Source organism: Xenopus laevis, chromosome 1S (genome assembly GCF_017654675.1).
Source record: "Xenopus laevis strain J_2021 chromosome 1S, Xenopus_laevis_v10.1, whole genome shotgun sequence".
In the NCBI taxonomy this organism is placed as follows: domain Eukaryota; kingdom Metazoa; phylum Chordata; class Amphibia; order Anura; family Pipidae; genus Xenopus; species Xenopus laevis.
Genome location: NC_054372.1, coordinates 101,714,191 through 101,740,847, shown reverse-complemented (window position 1 = coordinate 101,740,847; position 26,657 = coordinate 101,714,191). Strand labels below are relative to the sequence as shown.

At 38.9% G+C, this 26,657-nt stretch overlaps 1 protein-coding gene across 1 annotated transcript; it reads right to left on the bottom strand.

The window, feature by feature from the left end:
- Window positions 1–1,247: 1,247 nt before the first annotated feature.
- On the bottom strand, window positions 1,248–22,823 carry use1.S (unconventional SNARE in the ER 1 homolog S homeolog). Its single transcript, XM_041578492.1, has 7 exons — window positions 22,722–22,823; window positions 19,373–19,422; window positions 7,908–7,986; window positions 7,799–7,812; window positions 7,214–7,366; window positions 3,129–3,291; window positions 1,248–2,532 (listed from the first exon to the last, which is right to left on the bottom strand). The coding sequence occupies exons 1-7, from the start codon at window positions 22,821–22,823 to the stop codon at window positions 2,350–2,352; spliced, it is 744 nt and encodes a 247-aa protein (XP_041434426.1). The 3' UTR covers window positions 1,248–2,349.
- Between the last annotated feature and the right edge of the window lie 3,834 nt (window positions 22,824–26,657).

Genomic DNA, 26,657 nt, shown 5'->3' with positions numbered 1-26,657 from the left:
TTACTTGGGGGTGCCAAATGTTAGGCACCCCCAAGTGAATGTATTTACTTACCTAAAACCCCGGGCCGGTTTTCCTATCAGCAGAAACTGCACTGGCCCGGGGTTATACCAGTGAGCACATCGGAATGCTTCTCTTCCAGCTTCTTCTTTCTTCAAATTTCCCAGGGCAGACACATAAACAGTAGAATGAAATAGCCAAAGTTTTAATTAAAGTTCGGCTCTTCACTCAAATGCGCATGCACAGCCGCGAGAAGTAAGAAGAAGTATGCATTTCCTGATACAATTCAGGTGTAACTATTTGCGTCTTACACTATTCAGATGATTATGGGATCCTGCCACTTTATACTTACATGCTCAGTTCAGAAGAACTCATCAATAAAGTGTAAGGAATCCTTACCCTGGTGGTCTAGTGGTGGTGCGGCGGGGACGCCCGCCACACCGTCCTCCTTCACTGCCGGCTTCACTGCTGTTCCTGCTGCTATTAGCTATTATTCTGTTTGAATCTGATCCTGATTATCTGTTTTGACCCTTGCCTGCCTGTTTGACTACTCTGATCTCTGGAACCTGACCCTTGCCTGAAACCGACTTTGACTCTGCTTAACCCTCCTGTTTGACGTTCTGGTTTGACCTCTGCCTGTTATTTGACTCCGATTCTGCCTCAGCCCATCTGATTGATTACCCGGTTTCACCCTTGCCTGCCTGACGACTCTAGCTATCTGCCTGCCTCGACCCGGCCTGTCTGACCACGAATCTGTCTTACGTTATTGTACCACGACCTTCGGCCTAACTGACTTTAACAACAGTCGTGCCCCTTTGCTTGCCAGACCTCCTCGCCTTGCGCCTCTCGAAAAGTCCAGGTGGCATCTGAGTACGCTGAGGGCTCCTCCCGAAGCCAAAGGTGGTCACACTACTAGTGAAGCCGAGCCGAGACCAGGGAGCTTGGCATTAGTTCTGGTTTAGGGTGCCGACCGTGACATAAAGGTCCTGAATTGCACAAGTACCGTTTCCCATAGTAACATGACAATTAATTACCAGGCAGGAAATAAAAGCAGAGATCTGATTAGTTGCCATGGAAACTGCACTTGTGCAATTTAGCATATATCTTAGTAAATCAGTTTTATAGTCTTTTTCTTAAGTGAATTTCAATAGGTTTCCAACATACTGTTCTGAGTCCTGAGCCCTAAGTATTGTAAAAATAAGGCTTTTCTAAAATGTGAAATAAGCAAAGAAAAATAAGTACAAAAAGCTCTGATATGACTTATACTTTATTAAAATGTACATTTACTTTCTGTTTCAATGGCATTTTATAACCCCATGGAAGGATTCTGCAATTTAAAAAGGAGCCCCTTTGCACAGGCAAGTAAAGGTGGCTACTCCTGTAAATGGTATGTACATGCCAACTGTGATACCTACGTGAACATTGTGGACATATCAGGAAGATAAATAAAGCATGTGGAGTTTCAATATTCACACTCTGGGTGTTTCTCCTCACATGCATTAAAACTGCCAGGCACTATGAAAATGGCAGCGAGTACTGTAAAGTTGGCTTTTATCCGCAGGCCCAGATTTGTGGAAAGGCCACCTAGGCCTGGGCCTAAATTTCCCATGCGCCAATCCCCATTGCTCTGGTCCAGATGATAAAAGGGGAGGGGACTGGGGCGACGAACGGCAGTGGGCCTAGGGGCGCCCACTATGTAAATCCGGCACTGTTTATCTGCCCAAAGATCTAATGTCTGGCTGCCAACACATTTTCTAAGGAGTTGCAAAGTATATCTTTAATATATACTTTGCATTTGTGCAAAGTATATATTAAAGAGTTGCATTTTATTTACTAAATACCAAGGTTTCTATGAAATTCGTAAGAGTAGCCCATAACAGAGGATCCAATTCTTGGACCTGATATCAAATTAACAAAGTTAATTCTGGAATAAATTAAACAAGGCAGAAATGGAAAGTTTGTAAAATAAAGAACCTAAGGAGAAGCTTCCAGAATTTGAAGGTAACCTCACGCGGTTTTTATTTTCCTAGAAATGTGCCAGCAAAAATATGCAGGGATATATTGTTATTACTTGCCGTTGTTGACAATGAGAATCCCTGTATGGCCCACCTGTATAACTGCCATCTGAAAGCAGATGTCCAGATTTTAGGAGACCATCAGGCTGGTGTGGCACACTCTCTGCAATTCCACTTTCCACTATGAAAAGCGATCCCTAAGAACCCACAGTGGTCTGCTCACTGGTAAAGCTGCAATGATAAATGCAATGCAATTTCCTTATGGACATTACTGTATCAGCTCTTGCTTGTGTCAGTCCTGAGCTAAGTACTATAAATGCTGCTTAGCTTTAACTGTCACCGCAACCTGGGAAATATTCTGATAAAAAGAATCATGCTAATAAAAGCGAAGCAGACAAAGATGAGCATAATCCAAAGAATCCAGTTGACAGACTTCTTGGCATGCTGCTCCAGGCGGTCTGATTCTGTCTTTAGCTTTTCAAAGTTATGGTCAACCAACTTGAGAGACTGAGATAGTGTCTACATGGAAGACAGAACAAATGAGAAAGGAAGGTTTTTAAAGGTTAATTTTAGTGCCTGTAATAAAAAATCACAAACTATATTAAATTGTTGCTTCAGGCTTTGATTGTTTGGTACTTTTAAGCAGTATTTGGTCTTCTGAGGGGCCACCATTTGTGAAGATGCTCAGGGATTCTGGTTAAAATCAAGCAGCCATATGTACATTGGACAGTTGGAGATATTTCTACAGAACTGTTTCAGACACTTGACTGGTCTCTTAAAAAGCTGAGTTTGTGATTGTTAGAAAATTGTTAGAAACCCCCCTTCATCTGAAGCCCATATTGACTTGTGTATGACGTTATTAGCTTAACAGTCTGCCTGCACCCCAAATCATCCTTTCTTTTGGGTGTTTAGTTCTGTGCAACAGCAGCTACCATTCATGGAGGAGACAGAAGGCAAGATTGAGTGAGACATGACATACAGCATCACATGTTTATACCTGGGTTGTTTTACCTTTGTGAGTGTGGGTTCCTGATAACAACATAATACTTTTGGCTAACATCTGCTGAATGCATGCAAAATAAGAGTTATGTTAATATAAGGCCTGGAGTCTGTACCTGGTTATCCTGTTTAATAACCTTCTGTGCTGCCAGAGTATTGTTCTTCAGGTTTTGGTTCAGGCGTAGCATTTCTTCAGCCAGTTTCTCTTGTAGATTATGATGATGTTGCAGCACTGCATCAAGCTCAGCTGCAGACTGCTTGTCATCTGAGACAGAGCCTCTGTTTGGGAGAAGAGAAGGTTACTACTGCACATGGGGTGGGGATGACAGAGGAACATTCAAGATCAAACCTAGGACAGAAAAATGCACCTTTTCTTGCTTTCAGTAGCATAGCTACAATCATCCACCAGCACTTGCACAGGTAGTAAAATATTTGCTGCTAGATGTAGTTTTGCAGCAGCTATTCCTGTCTAGATCAAGTAGCACAGGATATATGTTGCACTGGATCAAAGCACCAAATTAGAGTAGATGAAAAATGTTCTCTCTTAAGGTAACATACCACAAAAGAGCAACATAAGACAAAGAAAAAACCTTCCACTTACTTACAAGGAACAGCACTTAACAACATTTCAAATAAATGTGAATGGAATTCTGCATTCAGTTGGTCTTCCGTTTATTATGGTATTTTTTGTCCTGAAAGTCTCCACTGAGTAATGAGTTGCTTTATAAGCAACAGCTTCATAATAAATCTGCTTTTTGGTTACCAGGCTCATTAAGCCTGGCAACGAGAAAGCAATTTCACTTTGCTATATAAAGGTAAATAGGTTTCATAGGTTAATATGAAATTCCTCTTTAAGTAGATAAACAGTGCTATGCTGAAAGATGGTGCTAGCAGCTTTTCCCACTGTTGCATTTAGGAAAGTATGCATTTAGTCTACAAACTATTCTTCAGTCAGGAGTATCCTAATATGACCTCTGGTTATGTTTAATATCTAGAATTTAGACCTTTCTAAAGCACTAGGGTTTATACAAAAACTTCTTACTTCCTTTTTTTGGATAAACATCGCTGGAATCTGTAACAACACGAGTAAAGACAGCAAGAACTTTATCTTATTCTTGTAATTGTAGAAACACGTCTATTTTTAGTGATGTAAAAAAAAATGATTATACATACACTAGAATGCAGATGCAATAACATTTTCATTTCCCTGTACAGGTACCATGTAAATAGGATTTCAGCTGTGTGGCTTACTGCTTAATTCCATGCTGACATTTAGACATTTTTATTGGCACTTTAAATTGCAGATTGGAAACGAAGATCACGTATAAAATCAACAAGCCCATTCTCGGTTCTGTAGAATTCATGGATAGATAAAGTAGCAGCACTTAAAGGAACAGTAAGACCCGAAAAATGAAAGTGTTTTAAAGTAATGAAAATCGAATGTACTGTTGTGCTACACTGGTAAAACTAGTGTGTTTATTTCAGAAACACTTATATAAACAAGCTGCTGTGTAGCCAAGGGGGCAGCCATTCATAGCTAAAAACATGGAAAAGGCATAGGATACACAGCAGATAACAGATTAAATTAAATTACCGTCTTTTTTTTGGTATTTAAAAAGAAAGCAGTTTTTCAGGGAACTTACATGAAGCCCCAATTATCATAACAAAGGGTTTCCTGTGACTACTAAATCCTATCCCCCAAATGTAATATTTGGCGTTATCGCAGCACGCATTCGCACTTTTGCGAGTATATTTGCGCTAAGCGGAATGCAATATTTTTCGCACAGATATATTACATAAGCACAAAACAGTAGCAAACGCAAAAATAAGATGAGTCGCAATGAAAGATGTTTTCACTGGAAAAAAACTAATAACCATATACCTTTACCACATATAAAAAAAAATGCTGACATATATCTTTACCACATATAACTTGACCACATTTTTAAATTACACGAAGAATAGCTAAAAAAAACTTACGCAATGCGAATGGTGGAATTGCTCCATTAATATCTTTCTGCAAAAGTTGTACATACACCTTCTTCTCACCACACTGATAGCAAAGTCACGTGAACACAATTACATTGCGATTAGATTGCGAATAACATTTGCACTGAACAGCGACTACGACTCGTTAAAAAACCAAGCGCAATATAAGCAATTTGCAATAAGAAGTTTTATTACATTGATAGCGCAACAGCGCAATAGAGCGCAATAACAAAAGTTCACAAAGTGGAGGGAAACAGAGGAAACAGTCGCAAATGTAGCAGAAAAGTCGCAAAGCAAATTATTACATACCCACTCTCGCGCGCAAACTACTAGCAATTCGCTTTGCGAACAGTTTATGCGATTCCGCGTGATATTACATTACCCCGTACGTCTGCTATGGGGACCATAAATCAACTTAAGGTCCCCATAGACGCAAAGATTTTTCTTGCCGAACAACCGATTTTATCGATGTCCGGCCAATCCTTATTGGATTAATTATCATGCGGTTAGTGGGATTCGAAGATCGTACATCTTACGATTTTTCGGCTGACATCTGTCCAAAAATTGATCGGCCAGGTTAAAAAAATCTTTATCGGTCCCAGTGCAGATACTGGCAGCAAGCAGGCAATGGTCTTTTTGCAATGGAAATGGAAGTCACTCACATCCAAGATGGCGACGGCGTCCAAAATGGCGACCCCTTGCCTCTCCATGTGGATCCTGCTGGTCGCAGCGCTATGACGCCAGCGTCTTCCCTCCTGTCGATTGGTTGCCGGCAACAGAATGGTCGCCGGCATCAGAACGTGCGCCGGCGCATAAACGCCAGCGTCAGAACATGCCCCAGCTTCTAAATGCCGGCGTCTGGACGCCAGCGTCAGCATCATGACGCCATTGCGCCCAAACTTTGGCGCCAATCCTGGCCTATATAAAGCCTTCTGGACACTGCAGACATTGCCCAAGTATAGGTTTAACTTCGTGTATTCCTGGGTGTGTTATTACTGTTTGATTCCTGTGTACCAACCTTGCCTGTTATTTCGGATTGACCCTTCGCTGCCTGGATTGAACTATTGCCTGGACTTTGACTACGTTCTTGCCTCCCCCTTCTGATACCGCGAACTTTGGTTAACTACCTGCCTCCTCCTTGGTCCGCACTCCAACTGTGCCTTCGGGCCCTTACACTTTTTAGTTGATGGACAATTCTTACGATCGTTCCGAGATAATCATGGTCTCACGATGAGGATCGGATCTTTTAAAAATCTTTACATTTATGGCCAGCTTAACTGTATGCGAGAAAACTTGTTCAACAGGATGTAGGCAAGTTGGGGGTTTATCACAAAATCTTGGCAGTTGGGAGGGTTTCTGTGGGGGCAGGTGAGAACCCAAAATAAAAGAACGCTGGACAGAGGACAAAGGAGCTGGGCAACTGAGAGGAAGAAAGAGGCAGCTAGAGAGCTGAACAAGCCAGATGAGCCTGGGACAAGACAACATGTGAGAAATGCAGACCAGAGGGGAAGGCAGAGAGGAAGCTGAACTCTATTCCCCTGCCTATTTGGTAACAACAATGTAGACTTGTGTAATGCATAATTGTAAATATTGTAATTATTGTTTAGTCTAAGTGTAATCATTTATGTATAACAATCAATTGATTTATTTTACAATATATCACTTTAATATACGCTTATTGGTGTGGAGTCATTGTCTGCTTGCTCAAAAGAACCAGAACCCTAGTAAGTGGGTTGAGGTAAATTGATTATTATTATTAATATTTATACCATAAACTTACAGATGGATATATTTCATCTGCATATGCCATATACCAATGAGCAGGATAAGAAGCAGCATCTGTTTTATAAAAGCTGAAGGCCCCTTTTGCTTATATATGATAAACAAAATCTCTCCTTCTTGATTCTGATCAATAACTGTGCAATTTAGTAACGCTCAGCCTTCCTGTATGCTCTGAACAATCAACTTCTACCTTTATTTATTTCAGGCACATTTAATGAAAAAGAACTGAGGCAATGAGGCTAGAGCCTATGGACATAGCAAATTTTGGTATATGCTCTTCTTGGGTGGTAAACAGTAATAGTGAAGAAGCCCCTATCTGCCTGGCATTGCTGCCCACAGAGAAATGTGGGAAGTACTGTCAGCAGTGGTCCATCTGTCACAATCATGTCTGCCTTAGACTTTGTTTGCTGTTAGTTCAAGGAACCCTTACCTTCTCACAACACTGCAATGAACAGTGGAAATATTAAAGTGCCTTTTTTTTGGATTCTTGATGACCAAGAAGGCAGTGGAAGCCTGGACCAGATCAGCTTCTGCCGTACAAGGTCCTGGAGGGTGATTCCTGTCCAGGATCCATAAACCAGATCTGAAGCATATAAAAAGTGTGTGCAAACTGGATGTAAAAACTTACTACAGTCTAATTCAGCTAAGAAACAAGCAATACTTGCAGAGTCTCTAGTGAGGCGATTAAACTCTAGATGGGTATTAAAGGAAAACTATACCCCCCCAACAGAGTAGGTCTCTATAAAAAATATATTGCATAAAACAGCTCAGGTGTAAAACCCTGCTTCATATAAATAAACCATTTTCATAATAATATACCTTTTTAGTAGTATGTGCCATTGGGTATATAAATATAATATAAATATATACTGGTTAATATAATTTTTTTCCCAGGACCTGTAAAAAAAACTGTAGGCTAGATGCATCCTACCAGGAACAAGACAGGACTATGGCATGCTCTCTAAGGCAGTCATTATACAGCTAGGATTGAATATCCTAAGTTCTGCTTGCAAACCTAAGATATATCAGCTGTTGAAGAACAATGAAAGGGTAAGGAAATGGATAAAGTATAATGGGAAAAATATTCAAGACATTTACTAACTACTAAACTGATGCCATCTCACCAGTTTTTCAGCTTCTAACAATCCTTTCAAAAAGTCCACTTTTCTAGAATATTCAACCAGAAGTTCTGGAGCAGGCTTTCTATGGTAGAAAAGGGAGAATAAACTGGTCACAAGTTGGTTATATATCTATTTCTCCCCTTGCTTTTGAAGGGCAGTATACTTACAGGAACAAATTAGGTAAACTATACAAAAACTATGCAAAAAATGCAACTTGTTTTTGTGTTAGGAGGCATTTTGGAACCAAAACACACATCAAGGCTTGAAAAACATTATTTATGCTTATGATACGGCAAACATTATGTGCCACTTTTGGTGTAGTCATATTTGAATCTCATTATTATTATAAGAGGAATTTTGGGTTCTAGTGCATTCATTTTTAGACAAAAGAAAAGCTACACAGATGCCCAAATAAACAAAATACCTTCTTAATTCAAAGTGCATTTTTATTTATGGAAAAACAGGTCAATAAGGTCCAATGCAAGACACAAAAAGAATTGTTTTTCGCAGATCCTTTTCCTTTTCGGAAGGTGGAAAAAAAAAATCAGTAATAATATCATCTGGCAAAAAAACAATACATTTCCGTACTGTGCCTAGGATATATTTTATACAGAAGGCTCAGCTGCAGACAGCACCTAACACTCACGTTTACCTACACTTCTGCCACGGGAATAAAAGGAGACAAGGAAATCCTGTTTTGAAATAGTCTTGGAAAGACATTAATAAACCATGAAATGTTTTACTTAAAGCTATACTTTGATGGAATGAACAAGCTTGGCTGTTTTAATCATATGTAGCAGTGCTTTTGTTTTGTTTTTTGTTACAATGTTACAATACAAAATCAATATTAAAATATTAGTATATAGGTTTTACATCTCTGTTATTTTATTAATAATAATAATAATAATAATAATAAAACACACCTGGCATGTTTTAAGAAGTTCTAATCACACTGCAAATAGGCTTATAAAGTGGAAATATTATTCATATACTTAAAGTTATCACTCCCAAACATCCATTTATACATTGTGTATGGGTGATGTACAGAAATTATGGCATATATTTCAACTCTCATAACTAAAACACATGGCACCTTCAAAGCCTGAGAGATATTGTACAAGTTCTTAATTGATTTCAGTTTTTGAAGAGTGTGTATTTCATAATATGTAGTAATGTTCCGTCTAAGCTGTGCACTTGTGCAAACAACACAAGTTTTGTGCAATACAATTTTAGCTCACACAGCCAAGAAGAAATAATTATGCAATATTCATTTTCACAAGCATTTTGGACAAGCTAAAGCCACTGATCACATGCACAAACCCACTCAAACCGGAAAATGTTGTTTATTATTTTTTGGGTCCTATACTATATCTATCCTCTACTATATAATATCTAATATTCTAACTTTAAGAGAGCTGTATGGTTGCATGGATATATAAGCCCTAGTAACCAGATAGCAATTGGAATTCTAAGCTTAAAAGCTGTAGAAGAAAAAAAATAAATACAATTTCTCACACACAAAAGTGTGGCCTGAACAATATTCATGTTTTATTAGTAATTTTTTATGGAAAAGTGAATGCATGTGCCAAAAAGGGGATCATAAAACTGCCAAGCCACCATACCATATCAAGGTAAACTTTTTAAGGTGGTCCTAACTAGTAACTTCTGGTTATTTTTTTATAGGCTGGTATCAGCTTGCATGATTCCATTTATTGGAAAATGTGACTCCTGACCAAAGCATAGATCCTCCCCCTGCTGTAGATTTTATAGGGAAAAGACATATTACTACTGTCTACATAATACTAAAAAATTATTTTGATTTGAACTACACCATTTAGGTATATACTTGGTTTGATTTATAATAACATTATGAAATAATATTCATAAATTCATTAACAAAAAAAAAAAAGAAGGTAAATAATAATATTAACACAAAGCTGCTATTCCTCCATATTAAAAATCCTTTAGCCACCTGCACAATGAATAGAATTAAAAGCAGGAAGCAAGACCCTTTCCAGAAACGCATTTAAATACGTCAATATCAGAGCTGAAATTTCCCTTTGTCGCTCCGGAAACCATTATTAAAGCTATTTTTACAAATCTTCCTGTAATTTATACAATTGTCATGTTTTTCCACTGTTGGCGACATTTATCCAAACAGGAAATATAAAAAGAAAAACAGGGAACACTTGTATTTTTATTTACATAAGGGTGCAAATTACTATATAAACACGTCTATTACCATGACAACGTCAATAACAATTTAGTGCCTATGTGATCTACCTGCCTATATTTGTAATCAATGCATTTCAAGTGTAAGATTACAATGTATACAAATACTCAAAAAGAAACTGTAAATCTCATAAGATCACATGGCAAATGGAAGTTCCATATGATTTTTTTTCAGCATTCAATTTAATGTAATGAGTCATTCATTTTCTTTCATATACATTTATCTTTGCTGCTTTGTCATATTTATAACTTTATAGGGCTTAATTAAAAGGGAGTGATATTGAGAGAAAATTTGCAAAAGATTTTCATGTTTTATCATTTGTGTTAATGATTTCGCTTTTTGTTCAGCAGCATTAAAGTTTGGCATTTTAGCAGCATCTGGTTGCTGGGTTTGAATTACCTTCAGGGAGTGGTGTGAATGACAAACTGTATTATGAAATAGGAGAGGACCTGAATAGGAATATAAGTATTACAGAGTAACAATAACAATAAATGCAGCCTCACAGAGCAATAGTTTTTTGGCTGCTGGGGTTAGTGATCCCCATTTGAAAGCTGAAAAGAGTCAGAAGAAGAAGGCAAATAATTCAGAAACTATAAAAATTAATTATGAAGACCAATTGAAAAGTTACTAAGAATTAATCATTCTCTAACAAACTCATAGTTAAAAGTGAATTATTCTTTTAATAACAGAAGGGCAAGTGTGAATGACTAGTTGAACACAAAATGGGACGCACATCAATGTTATTCCCAAAAGGTACTTAGTCTATACACGCTTCACGCAACTGTTGTGCTACTTATGAAAAGCACCAATGTGCCCCTCCAGTCTCTAATGAGACTCAAGTGTACCCATCCAAGTGTACCCATGGATTTACTACTAGTCTGGATGTGGCAGTAATTCTACTTCTTCCTTAGAGCAAAGACTCCAGAACTGGTCCCCTGGGAGCAGCAGCTGAGGAGGCTCAGCCTGAAGTTAATTTAGAGTGAGGTTTGCATATTTTTGCTTATTTACGCTCCTAGGTAGAGTTGGAAGACTGAAAGTGTTATGTTTTGGGTAGCCGAGGATGAGAATAGTATAACAGTGCTTTATTAGCAGAGTCGTGCAGGCATTACACAACAGTAAGCTTTCACTTTTAAGCTACCAGGAAGTATGCACAATATAAGTATGAGCACAGTGACATCTACAGGCCATTTGTATAAACACCACATATTCCCCCTATAGTAGGATAGCATTTTGGCAAATGTACTAAACAACAACAATGCATCTTAAAGCAATAATATAAATTCTTCACATCACATAGTCCTGGGTCCATGCAGGTAGTTTTCTGATTCTCTCAATATGCCTTATAGGTTCACTTTCTTCAGGCCTATTGTAGTTGATATCAGGAGTAGGAAAATGTCCTTCATCAAATGGAGCTTCTCCAAAGTCATATCTAACAGGAGCAAGATGACTTGCATTCCATATGCGTCCATCAGACAGTTCATATGTGTATGGTCCATGCTGGCGTCTCACTTCAAGTGGTGTAGTAAATTTAGATTGTCCTTGTTTCAGTATTCCTGGTTTCTTAATTCTGACTTAAGATCCAGGCTGAAAGTGTACTTCTCTTGCACCACGTTTTCTGCCAGTATAAGTCTTGCATTTGGCTTGGTAAGGTTTCACAATGTCAGCAGTAGATGATTTTGTAGGCACAGTATTTTGTGGAAGTTTGATGTCTGCAACATGTAACTTAGTGCACATCTGTCTGCCATGTTATAATTCAGCTGGAGATGATTGGGTTTTTGCATGGCACGTTGCTCTGTAATTATGTAGGAACTCTGTTGTAAATACGTTCCAAGATTTCCCAGTAAGATTTGCTGTCTGTAGTGCTTCTTTCAGACTTCTGTTGAATCGCTCAATTTCTCCATTTGCTTGTGGGTAATACACTGAAGATTTCCTATGCACAATATTCCTCTCTCTCAGAAAGGATTCAAAGTCATATGAGACAAACTGTGGTCCGTTGTCTGATATTAACTGACAGAAATGTAGACAGAAATGTTATTACTGTAGCTGATGTTATATGAGAAACAAATGCAAGTTCAGGCCATTTACTGTATTAGTCTATCAAGGTTATGGCAAATCCACAATCTATAGGAGCATCTGTAAAAAGACTGACAACATCAATAGCAAGATTTTCCCATGCTAAATCAGGAAATGGTACCGGTTTTACATCTGGTCTCAACTTAACTTTGCGTACAAAGTTCTTTGCACAACCCAGTGAAGTGTTGTTTTGTGGTAAAATTTTAGACACTGGCTGTGTGGCAGGCACTGGGGCAGTAGTAATGAGATCATCAACTAATTGTAGGTTTAATGCAGCAAAGAGATCCCTTCCAAGAATAGCAGTACCCTTATTCACAATGTAAAAGTTACATTTTGCAGTATTTGATTCAAATTGTACAGTTACTGGCAAGCAACCAAGCACAGGGATTGGATCCTTTAAGTAACTGACCAGTTTCAGGGCAGGTGCAACAAGCGGATCTTTTGCAAAGTTTTTCAAGAAAATATCCTTTGGTAGTATAGAAACAGCTGAACCTGTATCAAGCATCAGGTTAATGGAGTGTCCTTTGTCAACAGTATTCACACTGACTGTGCATATAAACTTGTCTGGAATAAATGTACCAGCTTTATCCACACTTAATACTGTGACATTTGTAGTAGTGACTTCATGAACATCTTTAGCAGAACTAAGGCAGATCTTAGCAAAATGTCCTACTTTTGTGCATTTGCGGCACCGTTTAGCTTTTGCAGGACATGTAACATGATTTGCAGTGTGTTGTGTTGAACCACAATGAAAACAGTATTTTCTATTTGTATTTGCTGCACGGTTTTGCAGTGTAGGTGAATCCCTTTCCTTAGCACTGTATTTTGCCTGTGACTGTGCATTATTAGGCCACAGTATTGAATTCACAATCTGTACATTCCCAGCAGTTCCCTGACTAAGAGTTTTAGCCTCTTCCACTACTGTTTCAATGTGGCAAGCAACTGTAATAGCCTTTGCAAGGGTTAAATCCTGCTCTAGGCCCAGTCTCTCTCTAATGTGAGGCGAGTTTGTTTTTTCCACTATTTCATCTGTTAGATTCCCAAAGTCACAAGTAACAACCAGCTCTCTCAAAGCTGCTACAAATTGTTCTGTGGATTCGCCATTACGCTGTCCACGTTATCAGAATTTATATCTTTCAGCAACCACATTTATTCTTGGCATGAAAAAGTTCTTTATAGCAGTAAGTGCAGTTTCATAAGTATCATCGGGTAATGGTAATGTATAGAATATATGCTGTCCCTCTGCTCCCAGGCAGTGAATAAGTAAAGCACGCTTTCTAGCAGCAGAAATCTCCCCTTGGTCAGCAGCAATAATTTAATTTTCAAACATACGGATCCAAGCAGTAAAAGGTATGGTAGGCTCACCAGGGTTTGGAAGAAAAGGGGCAGGCTGCTGCAGAGGTAGAAGAGCCATCCTTGTCGCTATTTGTTATGTTTTGGGTAGCCGAGGATGAGTAGAGTATAACAGTGCTTTATTAGCAGCGTCATGCAGGCATTACACAACAGTAAGCTTTCACTTTCACGCTACCAGAAAGTATGCACAGAATAAGTTTGAGCACACTGCCATCTACAGGCCATTTGTATAAAAACCACAGAAAGACCATCCTCAATGTAAATTAAAGTGCGATTTGAGATTTGAAAATGTATCTGAAATTCTACAGATGTTCTTAGTATACTAAATATATTTAATCTTGTTATGAGTTAAGGGGGCTTCAATGGAAAAGTCCGACAACCACATCATTAGTGGGTTGTGCCAATAGCCTTAACTGATTTGTGCCAAGTTGACATTAATGCTTTGCTGTTATTGAGTCCTCACATTGGAATGGATGCCAGTCAAAAAAAGAACACAGGAGAAATAGTGTGTGCTACAAACTGCATGCCATTTCCCAAACAGACAATACTGTACATTTGTGTGCCTGGTGTGGTACACTCAGTTTATCGTCTAGCCACGATTTTGCTGCCATTCTAAGAAAAAACTCTACATTGTGGGTTGTACATGCATGTGGGTCGTTTCAGGACATAACATACCGTCATGTCCTGAAAACACATCAATGAGAACACAGAAAATCCGTTGTTTACTCAAATGATACACCCTAAAAATGAATATGTCTAAAAATGCCATATTTTATATACTGAACTTATTGCACTTGTCCAAAGTTTCAGATTCTCAGTAGCAGCAATGATCTAGGACTTCACACTTGTCACAGGGGGTCACCATCTTGGAAAGTGTCTGCAACACTTATATGCTCAGTGGACTCTGGGCAGCTGTTGAAAAACAAAACTTAGTGGTTGTGGAAAATTATCAAGCTTAAAATGAGGTTGACTGGTTATCTAAGATGATAAACTAGTAAACCTATCCTACAAGTGTAATTATTAAATTCAGATGCAAGTTGCATCTGAGTTCTGTGCTCCTATGTCGTAATTATCTGTATTAAATACTAATCAGCCATATATTTTAACATTTCTATTCTATATATATACAGTATATTGTAAGTTGGTCCCTAAACTCAGTAAGTGACAGCAGCACAGAGCATGTGCAGTGAATCATCAGAAAAGAAGATTGGGAGCTACTGGGGCATCTTTGGAGACACAGATCTTTACTGCTAAAGGGCTGTGGTTGCCTTGGGCTAGTACAGAAGCCAAAACATAATGTACAAAACTTCTAGTCTACTTCTTTAGTATCTGAAAAGACACCCTTGCATCTTCTTCCAAGTTATTATATGGATTTATCCAGCTTGGACAAAAAAATATGTACTGTAAATATATATATTTGTTGAGGTGTACCATTGCAATAAGAATCTAACAGTAGAATTCATTTACATGAGTAATACGTTTGCCAGAGGCTAGTCCATGAGAAATTGTGTGATTTCAATTTATCTTCTTTTGTGTAAGAAATGTTTTCTGACTTCAGGACAGCTTTTAAAAACAAAACACTGCAAATCTACCCCACTAAAATTCATATTGTGGAATCAAACAAGCACAGGCAGATGTGTGTGTTGCAACATCTACATTCTTATGAAGCATGATTAAGTAAAAAATTATAATCATGACCATGGTATTGTTACATCAAGTTTACAGTCCCTGACCTATTTAGAACCTCTCAGTAGCGCTGGAAGTTTATTATCCTTGACCTAAGCAAGAAATAATTAATTTAAACTTTAAAAAGCTAATAAATGGAAGGGCTGTATCATTAATGAGCCAATTGATCTTGTGAAGGCCTGCAACAGGTTTAGACAGATCTAATAGTATGCAAATATACAGCTGAAAAAGAAAGGCATAAGAAAAGCTGCACAGTTATTATGACAGTGCATAGGGGTATCTATTTTGCACAAAAAAATGTTCTGCATCAAATAATAGAACACATTGATTAGCATATGAAAGAATTGGTGTTATTTATAGGGTTGCCATCTATCCAGCTTTTACCTGGACATTCTGGTTTTGGAAATTAGGAAAAGTTGGCAGTTCTCCTAAATTGCCATGGTGATCAGCCAATCGGCAAGTCATAGTCCCGTTCTGCGACACCACCTGATCAACCCTGTGACGTCTTCTGTATGCCCCGTGATGTACACCATGCAGCAGGTATATGGCATATTGGCCACTGCTACCTGGTGGAGAACAGCAAAGGAAAAAACATGCTCATCTGCCTGTAACCATTCCTGATATATATGAGTGAAAAGTGCTCTACTGCATGAAACAGTGACAGATGAACCATGGCAACTTGGCTCATTCAAGCATTGTGGTACCAAGCTCCACCTACCACCGCTCTGTGTGTCTTCAGTACAGTGCATTCATTTGTTTTTATCAGGTGGACAGCTGCGTTTTGACCACTGCTGTTCCCAGATAAAGGCTGCGGTGGTCAAAATGCCCATGTGCCACAGCACTAAAACAGGTTCAGAAATCTGAACAAGTATAATTTTTCCGAGACATTTGAGTCAATGTGTCCAGCCATTGTTTCTGACTCTGAGCAAAACTGCACTGGAAATTATTTATAGAAACCATACAAAAGATACTAAATTGAATAAAAATGGTTAGCAGGACCTGTTTGTGAACAATGGCACACAGCATTTTCGTGGCACTTTGGAACCTGCAGTTTTTTTTTATAAATGTCTAAACTGGGGTAGGCTTCACATTCTTCAACTGCCCCAGTGATCAAAAAGTACATTAATCATCGCATTACCCTAAACTTTGAACAAATTACACTTTTGTCCCCTCCTACCCTGGAGCCCTACACAGTTCCACCCAGGGTTGTGTCTTATGAAAGACGATCAGGGCATTTATAGGTGTTCTCAAGTGTTGGAGTTCCCATTAGAGGGTTTCTCCCTGCTAGTAGTGAATCTAAACACATAGGCAATTTCTCCTTGTCTATATGTATTTGTTTATATGTATTTTGTCCAGGTGTCAAAAACGGATGTAACGTGCTACACTCTCTGTTAAGAGTGGCTTCCAGCCAATCCATACGGTAAGCAAAGTCGAGTTTAGTATGCATCATTTCAAGTGTAGGAGGTAGATTTGATATCCAGCACTATAGAATAGCTTTCTTACCAACTGCAGAGGCAATGTTTGCTCATTTTTTGTCTACCTTTGGAGACCGTGTCTCCAAAAATTGCACACATTTAAAAATTGTTTAATCAATGGACAGGACCATAAGCAATGATAAATATTAGCTTTCAAAGCCTGGGACTTTGGACAGGCATCAGAGTTGGACCAACCAACTTTTTTCCGTAAGTCATGAGAGAAGTACTAAAAGAGCCTAATATCACCCACTGTGTCATAGCCTTTACAGAAGTATTTCCGGTCTTACCTGCCCTAATTATGATGAAATCAGGTTTTATTCAGCTGGCACTGAACAATTATTTTGCATTCCATTCACCAAGTGACCTTTAAAATCCTGTACCACCAACTTTAGAAACATTTCTATATTGTGACCTTTCAATTCAATAGGAAAGAATGTAAAAAGGGTTTGAAGTGACTATTAAGTGCTTGGGAATCCTTTGCATGAGGATTGATGTCTCATGACATGGGAGGATTTCTGTGGCTGCTACAGAAAACTATACTCCTGAGTTCACTTTTAGCTTTTAGTATAGGTGTGTAAAATGGCAGCTGCCCATGCACAAAGAGGAGGTAATGTAATCAGAGGGGCAGATTGCTCCAGTGTGAGTAACCCACATCAGCTAGCATCTAGTGGTCAACAATTTAAAAGTAAAAATCAGACTGGTTGCTATAGGATACTGGACCTGGAACAATTTTTCAGTTATTAAAGTATAGTTTCAACTTAGTATGGAATGTTATTTTAACTATTTTGCTCCAGCTTTTAATAATAAAATTGATGGTGACTTTAAAACACAAAAAAATGCAAAAAAAAAAAGTGAGATGCAGAGGAATTCCTTCATGTAAGATGACATTATGATGACATCATTTCAGCTAATAAAATACTACAGGTGATGTCTAAAAACCATCTACCACATTGCCGTGCCGAAAATGCACTAGCAACGCCTTCGCCGCACTTCACTAAAATCAGAAGTTGCACTCAGGAAAGCGAAAGGCAGTGAAGTTTCGCTAACATTAATTCGTCAAGCAAAGTGAAGTTACGCTAGCGATGCCTAATTTGCATACCGTGCCAAGTTAAAGTACAATGGACGTATATGTAGCAGCAAATACATTACACTACACAAGCTTGGGAAAGCTTCTAAAATAAAATAGAGTTGTTATTTTGCCCTATACATGTGCCCACTGTATAGTTTAGGTGCCATATGTTAGGAAATGTAGGAGGGAAGGAGGGTAACCCCAAAAAAATTTATCAACCATAAAAAAGTAAAAGACGCCAGTGTTTTTTGGGACTTAGAAAAAATTTCAACTTTTTTTGAAGCAAGTCGTATCTACTCTATTGCATTTCGCCTGGTCTGAGGTGGTGAAGGCAAGTCTGGCACAAGATTTAACGTTCAGTAAAATGTGCAAGTTAGTGAATTAGCGTAGATACGTCCCTTCACCGTAGCGCAACTTCGACTGGCGTAAGGGTGCAAAGTAGCGCTAGAGTAGGTCCACTTCATTAGAGAACTTACGCCAGCACCCGTTAGTAAATCGGCGAAGTAACGAAATGACGTCACGCTGGCGATTTTGCGCTTTTTAGTTTTATATCCCCTTTAATAACAATGAGTCAGTATCCATACACTTGCTTTTAATATTCTTATGACATTGCATTTGTATTGACTTACTATGATGTTGTGTGCATAGTCATCTTAATAGATCAAGCAAATCGACTTTACAGATTAAAGTATACAAATTGGCACTTAACATTAAATTTACCTGCCAATTCCATTTAGTCAATCCACAAAGTCTGGCTACTTGAAGGACATTATTTAAGGTAAATCTTGTAAGGGTATTAAATGAATTAACAGTAAAAAGTATTGGTTAAAGAATTTAGATGCTGAAAAACTCAAGATGGTTTCTACTCCAAGAAGTCTTTTACAGTTATAGAGGTCTACAAGAAAGGGAGTTCTTTTTTTTACCTTGTCTGTACTATATAATTAGTATATTAGTATAGTAAAAATGCACAATACAGCATATACAAATAGTGAAGTCTAAATATAAAAATATGTCCCATCTTAAATTTTCTAGTACCTTAACTCATTTTTGATGTGCAGGTTAATAAAGTGGCTTGTGCAAGGTTACAGCTACAGGGCTTATATACGTCAACATTCTCTCAACATAAGAAGTGATTGAGGAAGAAGCAGCTGAGAAGTGCTGTCAGTGCAGGATTTGAGAAGGCTTGATGATCAAACAGACTAATCACATGACCAGGAGTACACCATAAACACCCTTAAGCAACTCCATAAGCAACCTTGAGGCAGTTATATAAAATGTTTTTAAAGTTCTCCTTGTAAGTCTTGTATAGCCATTAGATGGCGTGCCTTTACTGATTGTATCTGAATGACAGTATATGGGATTTGTAACAGGGTGGAATATAGCATTCATTACATTAAAGGCTTAGACTAATATGATAAAATCCTAAAATAGCATGAACACCCTTTAATTTAAACAAAAACAATACAAAGAAAGCCAAACAGAGTGAGGAAGCTGACCAAGTTGGAAAGGAGTTGCCTTTTTTTGTTCCAAACTGAACTCAGGATTCTTAATAATAGAGAAACAAGCAGTATGCGTTTACCTGTTGTCTTTCTTTATTGAATCAAGCATTTCTTCCAAGGCACAGACAAACTATTGAAGAGAAAAATAAAAGTATGTATAAGTAACAAAATTTTACTTGGTTTTTTTGCATACTCAGTCTTACAAATCAGTTTTGCAGTTAATGGTAATTTTACTGTAGTGTGGATATGCACTGACAACAGTTTAAGGCAGCGGTCCGCAACCAGTAGCTCGTGAGCAACATGTTGCTCTCCAACCCCTTGGATGTTGCTCCCAGTGGCCTCAAAGCAGGAGCTTATTTTTGAATTCCAGGCTTGGAGGCAAGTTTTGGTTGTATAAAAACCAGGTGTACTGCCAAACAGAGTCTCAATGTAGGTTGACAAGTCACATAGGGACTACCAAATGGCCAATCACAGCACTTATTTGGCACCCCAAGATCATTTTTCATGCTAGTGTTGCTCCCCAACTCCTTTTACTTCTGAATGTTGCTCACAGGTTCAAAAGGTTGGGAATCCCTGGTTTAAGGAGTAGCTACATGGAAAGCATGAGGAATATCACTGCACCAAGCAAGCGAGGGCCTCACTTGTGCAGGCAATTTGATATGTTGGTACTGAAAAAAAACAACCCCACATACAGGTATTGTGGAGTTGTGCGTATATAGATGGAATTGGCATATGAAAATGATGGTGACTGAAGCAAGAGTAGCTGCACTGCAAGGATATATGGATTTAAAATACCAATAGAAATATTTAGGAGAAAGCCATCTACTAGGGGGCAAATTCATCAAGGGTCGAATATCGAGGGTTAATTAACCCTCGATATTCGACTGGGGAATGAAAATCCTTCGACTTTGAATATCGAAGTCGAAGGATTATGCGCAAATACGTCAATCCAACGATTGAAGGATTATCCTTCGACCAAAAAAAGTTAGCCAAGCCTATGGGGACCTTCCCCATAGGCTAACATTGAGTTCGGTAGCTTTTAGGTGGCGAACTAGGGGGTCAAAGTTTTTTCTTAAAGAGACAGTACTTGGACTATCGAATGGTCGAATAGTCGAACGATTTGTAGTTCGAACCGTTCGATTCGAAGTCGAAGTCGTAGTTGACGGTCGAAGTAGCCCATTCGATGGTCGAATTAGCCAAAAAAACACTTGGAAATTCGAAGCATTTTTTCTTCTATTCCTTCACTCGAACTTAATGAATGGGCCCCTAGATGTGTGAAATACTGTTCCTGACCCTAAGTATACAATATATAAATACAAAAATTGGCAATATCACACATAAAAACAATTATTAAATGCATCTAAAACAAAATAATAAAAAATGTATACCTTTCGACAGATGTATCTTAATCTCAAGGGTTCATAAACTCCTTCCTCCAAACGCATCATCAGAGGAATGCCTAATGGCGCGAAAGGCATTAGAAGGAAGAAGTATGGACCTTAAAGCACAAAGATACCTCTGCTGATTGGTATAGCATGGTTTTATTTGTTTTTTATGCACACAATAAAATGAATGCGTGATTCTGCCAAATGTTGTTATAAGTGATAAATAACAAACCAGAGTGCCAAATTTAGCATTCTCTAGAAACCTCACACTTTTTGCAAGATTCATTTATAACTTTAATGTTCATACTGAATCCAAACCCTAAACATCAAATGACTTGAAAGAAGTGGACACCTGAAATAAGCAATGTATTGTTCACAGATGCAATAGCTTTGTTGATTGTCCTCAAATATAAATATTTAAATGAGTGTTTAGATCAAGTTAAACATGTAGCTGAATCTTTTGTGGACGATTCAGTATTTTTTTTTTATAAAAACCTCCTACAGTACAGCTGAGCACCAGGTTATGTATTAGTTTGTAGTTCCTTTTCAGATTTCTGAGAAAGGACTGTTGGCACACATTCACTGCTCATTTGTAACATAGCACCGTGGATCTACAAAGAGCTTCAGTGCAGTTGACATTATAATGATGACTATCCTTTTTTAGCCCACAATTACATTAGATGCAATATATTGCTTAAATTTATAATTTTAATTGTTACAAAATGCGGCTCAAAAAAAGAGAAGCATAAATGCTGGTCTGACATTAAGATATCAGGGCAAGTTGGATAAACCTAATCTAAATTCTGCAGGATGCTCTACTGACACCTAGTGCTCAGAAAAAGTACTCTGGTTAGGCGGTGTTTTTCATCTCAATAACAGATGAATAGGATAGAGAGTTATAACATTAAGGGGCAGATTTATTAAGGATCAAATTGAATTATGTGAATTATGCAAACTCTATTCGAGTTTTAATTCGAATTTCGAGATTTATCATACTCTGGCCCTTTAACTCGAATTTGACTATTCGCCACCTTAAACCTGTCCCAAGTCAATGGGAGAGGTCCAGGGAACAATTTGAACATGTTAGTAGCCTTCCTGACATGAGTTTTTTTCCGGAGAAAAACCTCGAATCCAGTTTAATTTAATTCAATTCCAGTTTTCGAGTCTGTAAAAAATGTCCGAGTTTTAGATATTCAATTTTTTTTATAAATATCCTCCCAGTCGAGTTTCAAGTACAGTATATTCGAATTTAATAGAGTCTTAAAACCTCACATGAATTCAAAATTCGACCTTTAATATATGTGCCTCCCCATGTATTGGTTATAACTTAGTCTACACGCTGCTGACTAATGGACGAAATTAGGTGAGTGAAACCCTCAAAATGAATTAAAATTTTTGCATAGTGTTTTTTTTACTTTTAAAGATAATAGCAAATTGTCATGCTGAAAAAATGAATTTGGAACAGCAGCACCACCTGCTGTTTTCAGTTTGGCAAGCTGGCCATCAGTAAGTTAAAGGATAAGTAAATCTTTAAAATAAGTAAATATAAAAGTAATGAGGGGACTATTCTAAACACTTTTGTAATTTACATTCATTATTTATTTTGTTTTTATTCCAAGATATTAAGGGATACATGTACTGTTAATATGAATGGTCATTTTCTCACCAGTCTGACCAGCAAGTAGTCAAGGAAGTTGTCAGGAGAAAGAAAGAGACTGATGTTCTTCTGCTTAGGAATAAAATTAGAAACTTTTCTCACACCTCTCTAAGCAGAAGAACATCAGCCTCTTTTTTTTTATATTATCCCTTTATGGCGTTAATGGTCCTTTAAATTGCCCGAAGTAATAGTTTTTTTCCGCGACATTGCCATATAAAAGGTGATTTTGGACCTTTTTAAAATCACAAGTTAGAGGGGAGCTCCGCTTGCCATTTGCACAGCAGTAACTAGGTAGCCAGCATGCAGCAAACAGTGACAGCTGGAAGGCTGAGGTTGGCACTTGACGGGTGTAGCGGAAAATAAGCAGCAGGCCCAAAGCACCCTCACCTTCTCCAGCCTCCACTCCCCCTTCTCCCTCTTTTCAGAAGCCATAGCCTCACATTGAGACAATAATAGAACAAAATTAATTTCCAGCCTGGACTTCGCCATGTTATATAGTGTCCCGGAAGCGTAAGACGCCAGATCACTTCCGGGACTGTGATAAGGACTTCAACAGGGAAGAGGGACTGTACCCTTTTGGAGAGTAGGATAATTCTGGCAGCATTGTTTAATACAGACTGCAGAGGGGAGAGATGGGAGGCCAGTTAGTAGAAGTTTACAGTAATCTAGTCGGGATAGGATGAGCGCATGCACGAGCGTCTTAGCCGTAGCAGGTGAAAGAAAGGGACAGATTTTAGCAATATTGAGTAAGAAAAGTGACAGGTTTTGACAGGCGTGTTAATATGATCCGAGAAGGAGAGAAAGATCACCCCAGATAGCGTGCTGAGTTGACAAGGTTAATGAGCATGCCATCAATATAGATACAGTAGTAAATGGGGGAGTAGGACCAGGCTTAGGTGGAAAGATGATTAGTTCAGTTTTTGTTAGGTTGAGTTTAAGGTGGTGCTGTCTCATCCAGTTGGAGATAGCCAGAAGGCAGTTAGAGATCTGAGCCTCTGTTTCAGCTGTTAATGAAGGGGTGGATAAATATATTTGGGTATCATCAGCATACAGATGATATTTAAAGGGATACTGTCATGGGAAAACATGTTTTTTAAATGCATCAGTTAATAGTGCTACTTCTGCAGAATTCTGCACTGAAATCCAATTCTCAAAAGAGCAAACATATTTTATTATATTCAATTTTGAAATCTGAAATGGGCCTAGACATATTGTCAGTTTCCCAGCTCTCCCCAGTCATGTGACTTGTGCCTACACTAAAGGATGGAACTGCTTTCTGGCAGGCTGTTATCTCTCCTACTTAATGTAACTAAATCAGTCTCTTGGCTGGGACTTGGCTTTTACTATTGAGTTTTGTTCTTATATTTACCAGGCAGCAGTTATCTTGTGTCCGGGAGCTGCTATCTGGTTACCTTCTCATTGTTCTGTTGTTAGGCTGCTGGGGGGGGGAAGGGAGGGGGTGATATCACTCCAACTTGCAGTACAGCATGACTGAAGTTTATCAGAGCACAAGTCACATTACTGGGGGCAGCTGGGAAACTGACAATATGTCTTGCCCCATGTCAGATTTAAAAATTGAACATACAAAAATCTGTTTGCTCTTTTGAAAAATGGATTTCCATGCAGAATTCAGCTATTAACTGATGCGTTTTGAAAAACATATGTTTTCCCATGACATTATCCCTTTAAAGTCAAATGAGCGGATGGGATCTCCCAAAGACAGAGTGTACAGGGAGAACAACGGACCAAGTACAGAGTCTTGAGGCACCCTACATTAAGTGGAACTGGAGATGAGGTTTTGTTAGCATAGAAGACAGTAAGAAAGGTAAGAAGAAAGCCAAGATGCAGCCTGGTTATGGTTGCGTTACATGTGTATGGATGCTGGGTTTTCATTTGGAGGGGTTGAACTTGATGGACTTTGTCTTTTTTCAACCCAATTTAACTATGTAACTATGTAACTACTAAGCTAACTATGTAACAGAACTGTTTGCAGTATTGCTGGTATGCCACCTGGTGCCCCAGGTGGGACAGGGTCTCCATAGGTAATGTTGCAGTAAGACTAAGGGTAAGGCCACACTAAGCGATAGCGCGGCGATTTGACTCGCCGCGACTATTCGCCGCGACTTTTAATCCTCAATCGCTGGCGAAACTTTGGCGCTGGCGTCTATGGGAAATCGCGCAAAATCGCCAGCGTAAAAACACACGCGGCGATCTTTTTTCTATTGTCACTCGAAATCGCCTAGCGAGGCGATTTCGAGCGACAATAGAAAAAAGATCGCCGCGTGTGTTTTTACGCAGCGATTCCCCATAGACGCCAGCGCCAAAGTTTCGCCAGCGATTGAGGATTAAAAGTCGCGGCGAATAGTCGCGGCGAGTCAAATCGCTGCGCTATCGCTTAGTGTGGCCTTACCCTAAGGGCCCAAAAGGACTTTGGCAAAGACCTATGGAGCTCTGGTGTTTTAGGGAAATCCACAAGCCAGCATCTATGTTCATTACTTCTATCCCCTTTAAGGAAGACAGACAATAGTGCCCTTTAAGCTTACAGCATAGTGTTGAGACTAGTGACCGTCCATTTGGATGGGCAAGTATAAAGGATATGTAAACCCCTGAGAAAAAAATGTAATATTGTATCAGGCTATTAAAGGGGAACTAAAGCTTAACAAAGATATAGTCTAGACATGCTGTACATTAGTTTTTTTAGGTTCTGTTCCAACCCAAGGCAATCGCAGGCCTTTAGAAGTGGAGAAGTAGCTCCCAATATTGTTACTGCTGGTACTCTGGGCTGTGACCGAGTTAGTGACCGAGAAATTACTGCATATATAGAATATAAAAGTACATGGGTATTTTTTATACAAGATTTATTACTAATGAATTCAGATTTTCATTCCATGACTGCTCAGAAAACAGTACAATTTAAATCAGAATTTAATCATCTGCCTGTAGTGTCAGCTTCTTGATTCTGCTTGATGATTTGCAAAAACCCCTAAGTTTAGCTAACAGCTGCCCAGAGCATACTGAGCATGTGCATGTCACTGACATGGTGATTTCCAGTGTACAACTTTAAAGGCCTGGACCATTAGTTTCATAGAAATTCTGAAACGTTAAGCTGGTGCAGTAAGTTCAGTATATATCAAACATAAATGTTTGCCCCTATGACAGGTTCCCACAGAGTAAGCATCAGGACAGCAAAGAAAGAAAAAAAGGCTTTTATTTCAGCCGGCAACAAGCAGGTACAAAATAATAGTTTTCGGCAACAGTATCAGTTCAATAACAATAATAAAAAGGCAGTCAAATTACAGACCTTCCTGTGAGTGTCCGTGTGTGTGTAGGCACATAAAAACCTTGGGGGCAGAATCCCAGAGCCTCTCTGTGTGTCTCTTTCAGTCAGAGCTCTCCAGAGACTGACCAGCCTGGGGTTTAAGGGCTCCTGAATAGCTAATTGAGGCTAATCAGACCAATCAGGTCAGCTTGTAGCACCTCACTCTGCTACAGCCCCATATTGTTTTTAGGGGTTTGTTCTTCTTTAAAATGCTGCAGATGCATACCTGTTTGCTTGTTCCAACCCCCCTTGTGGTTGGCCCCCCTTAAAATCCTTTCCACCATTCCGGGCCTGCTTGTTGCTTCAGGATTTCAACTTCACCTCCTTTAGTGACATTTGGTCTTTTCCCCACTTCAAGACTTCAATTTCGGCTGTGTTTGTAACTTCGGGTCTTTTTGCCACTCCAGGACTTCAATTGCAGCTGTTTTCGTGACTTTGGGTCTTTTCGATGCTTCAGGATTTCAATTTCGGCTGTTTTCGAGACTTCGGGTCTTTTCGCCAGGACTTCAACTTCGTCTGTTTTTGTGACTTCAGGTCTTTTCGCCGCTACTGGACTAGTCTTTGGCTGTTCGGCACTTCTGCATTTCAGCTGTTCGGGACTTCAGGAGAGGCGGCTCGGCTTCGGTGTTGTCAAGGGGGGGCTGGCTATTTTGAAAAGTGCAGCACAGCCGGGCCCCTGTCAGGCCTGTGCCCCCCAGGAGCCAAACCAAAATGCCAAAAGTGAAAAGACAATAGCAATATGTGTTTCATCCCATTTTATCTTTCTTGTTATCTTCAATAGCACATTGTGCTTCTCCTTTGGATTGCAAGCTCTTTATGCAAAACCATCTTTCCTCTTGTATCACTAGCATCATTTGTATTTTTGTGTGAAATCTGTATGTTCAATGTTTTCACCCATTTATTGAACAGCTCTACAGAATTTTTTTGATGGACCTAACAAAACTGTCTGCCATATTGCTGTTATACCATCTTATGCCACAGGTAGGGTTGCCACCTTTTCTAGA

What these genes read in the sequence shown, in the direction of transcription:
- use1.S (XM_041578492.1), bottom strand. Translation starts at nt 22,823, where the DNA reads ATGGCGAAGTCCAGGCTGGAAATTAATTTTGTTCTATTATTGTCTCAA. An exon ending in GGGAGTGGAGGCTGGAGAAG is followed by an intron (nt 19,423 to 22,721) that starts GTGAGGGTGCTT and finishes TCTCTTCAATAG; the next exon opens with TTTGTCTGTGCCTTGGAAGA. An exon ending in TTATTAAACAGGATAACCAG is followed by an intron (nt 2,533 to 3,128) that starts GTACAGACTCCA and finishes TCTTCCATGTAG; the next exon opens with ACACTATCTCAGTCTCTCAA.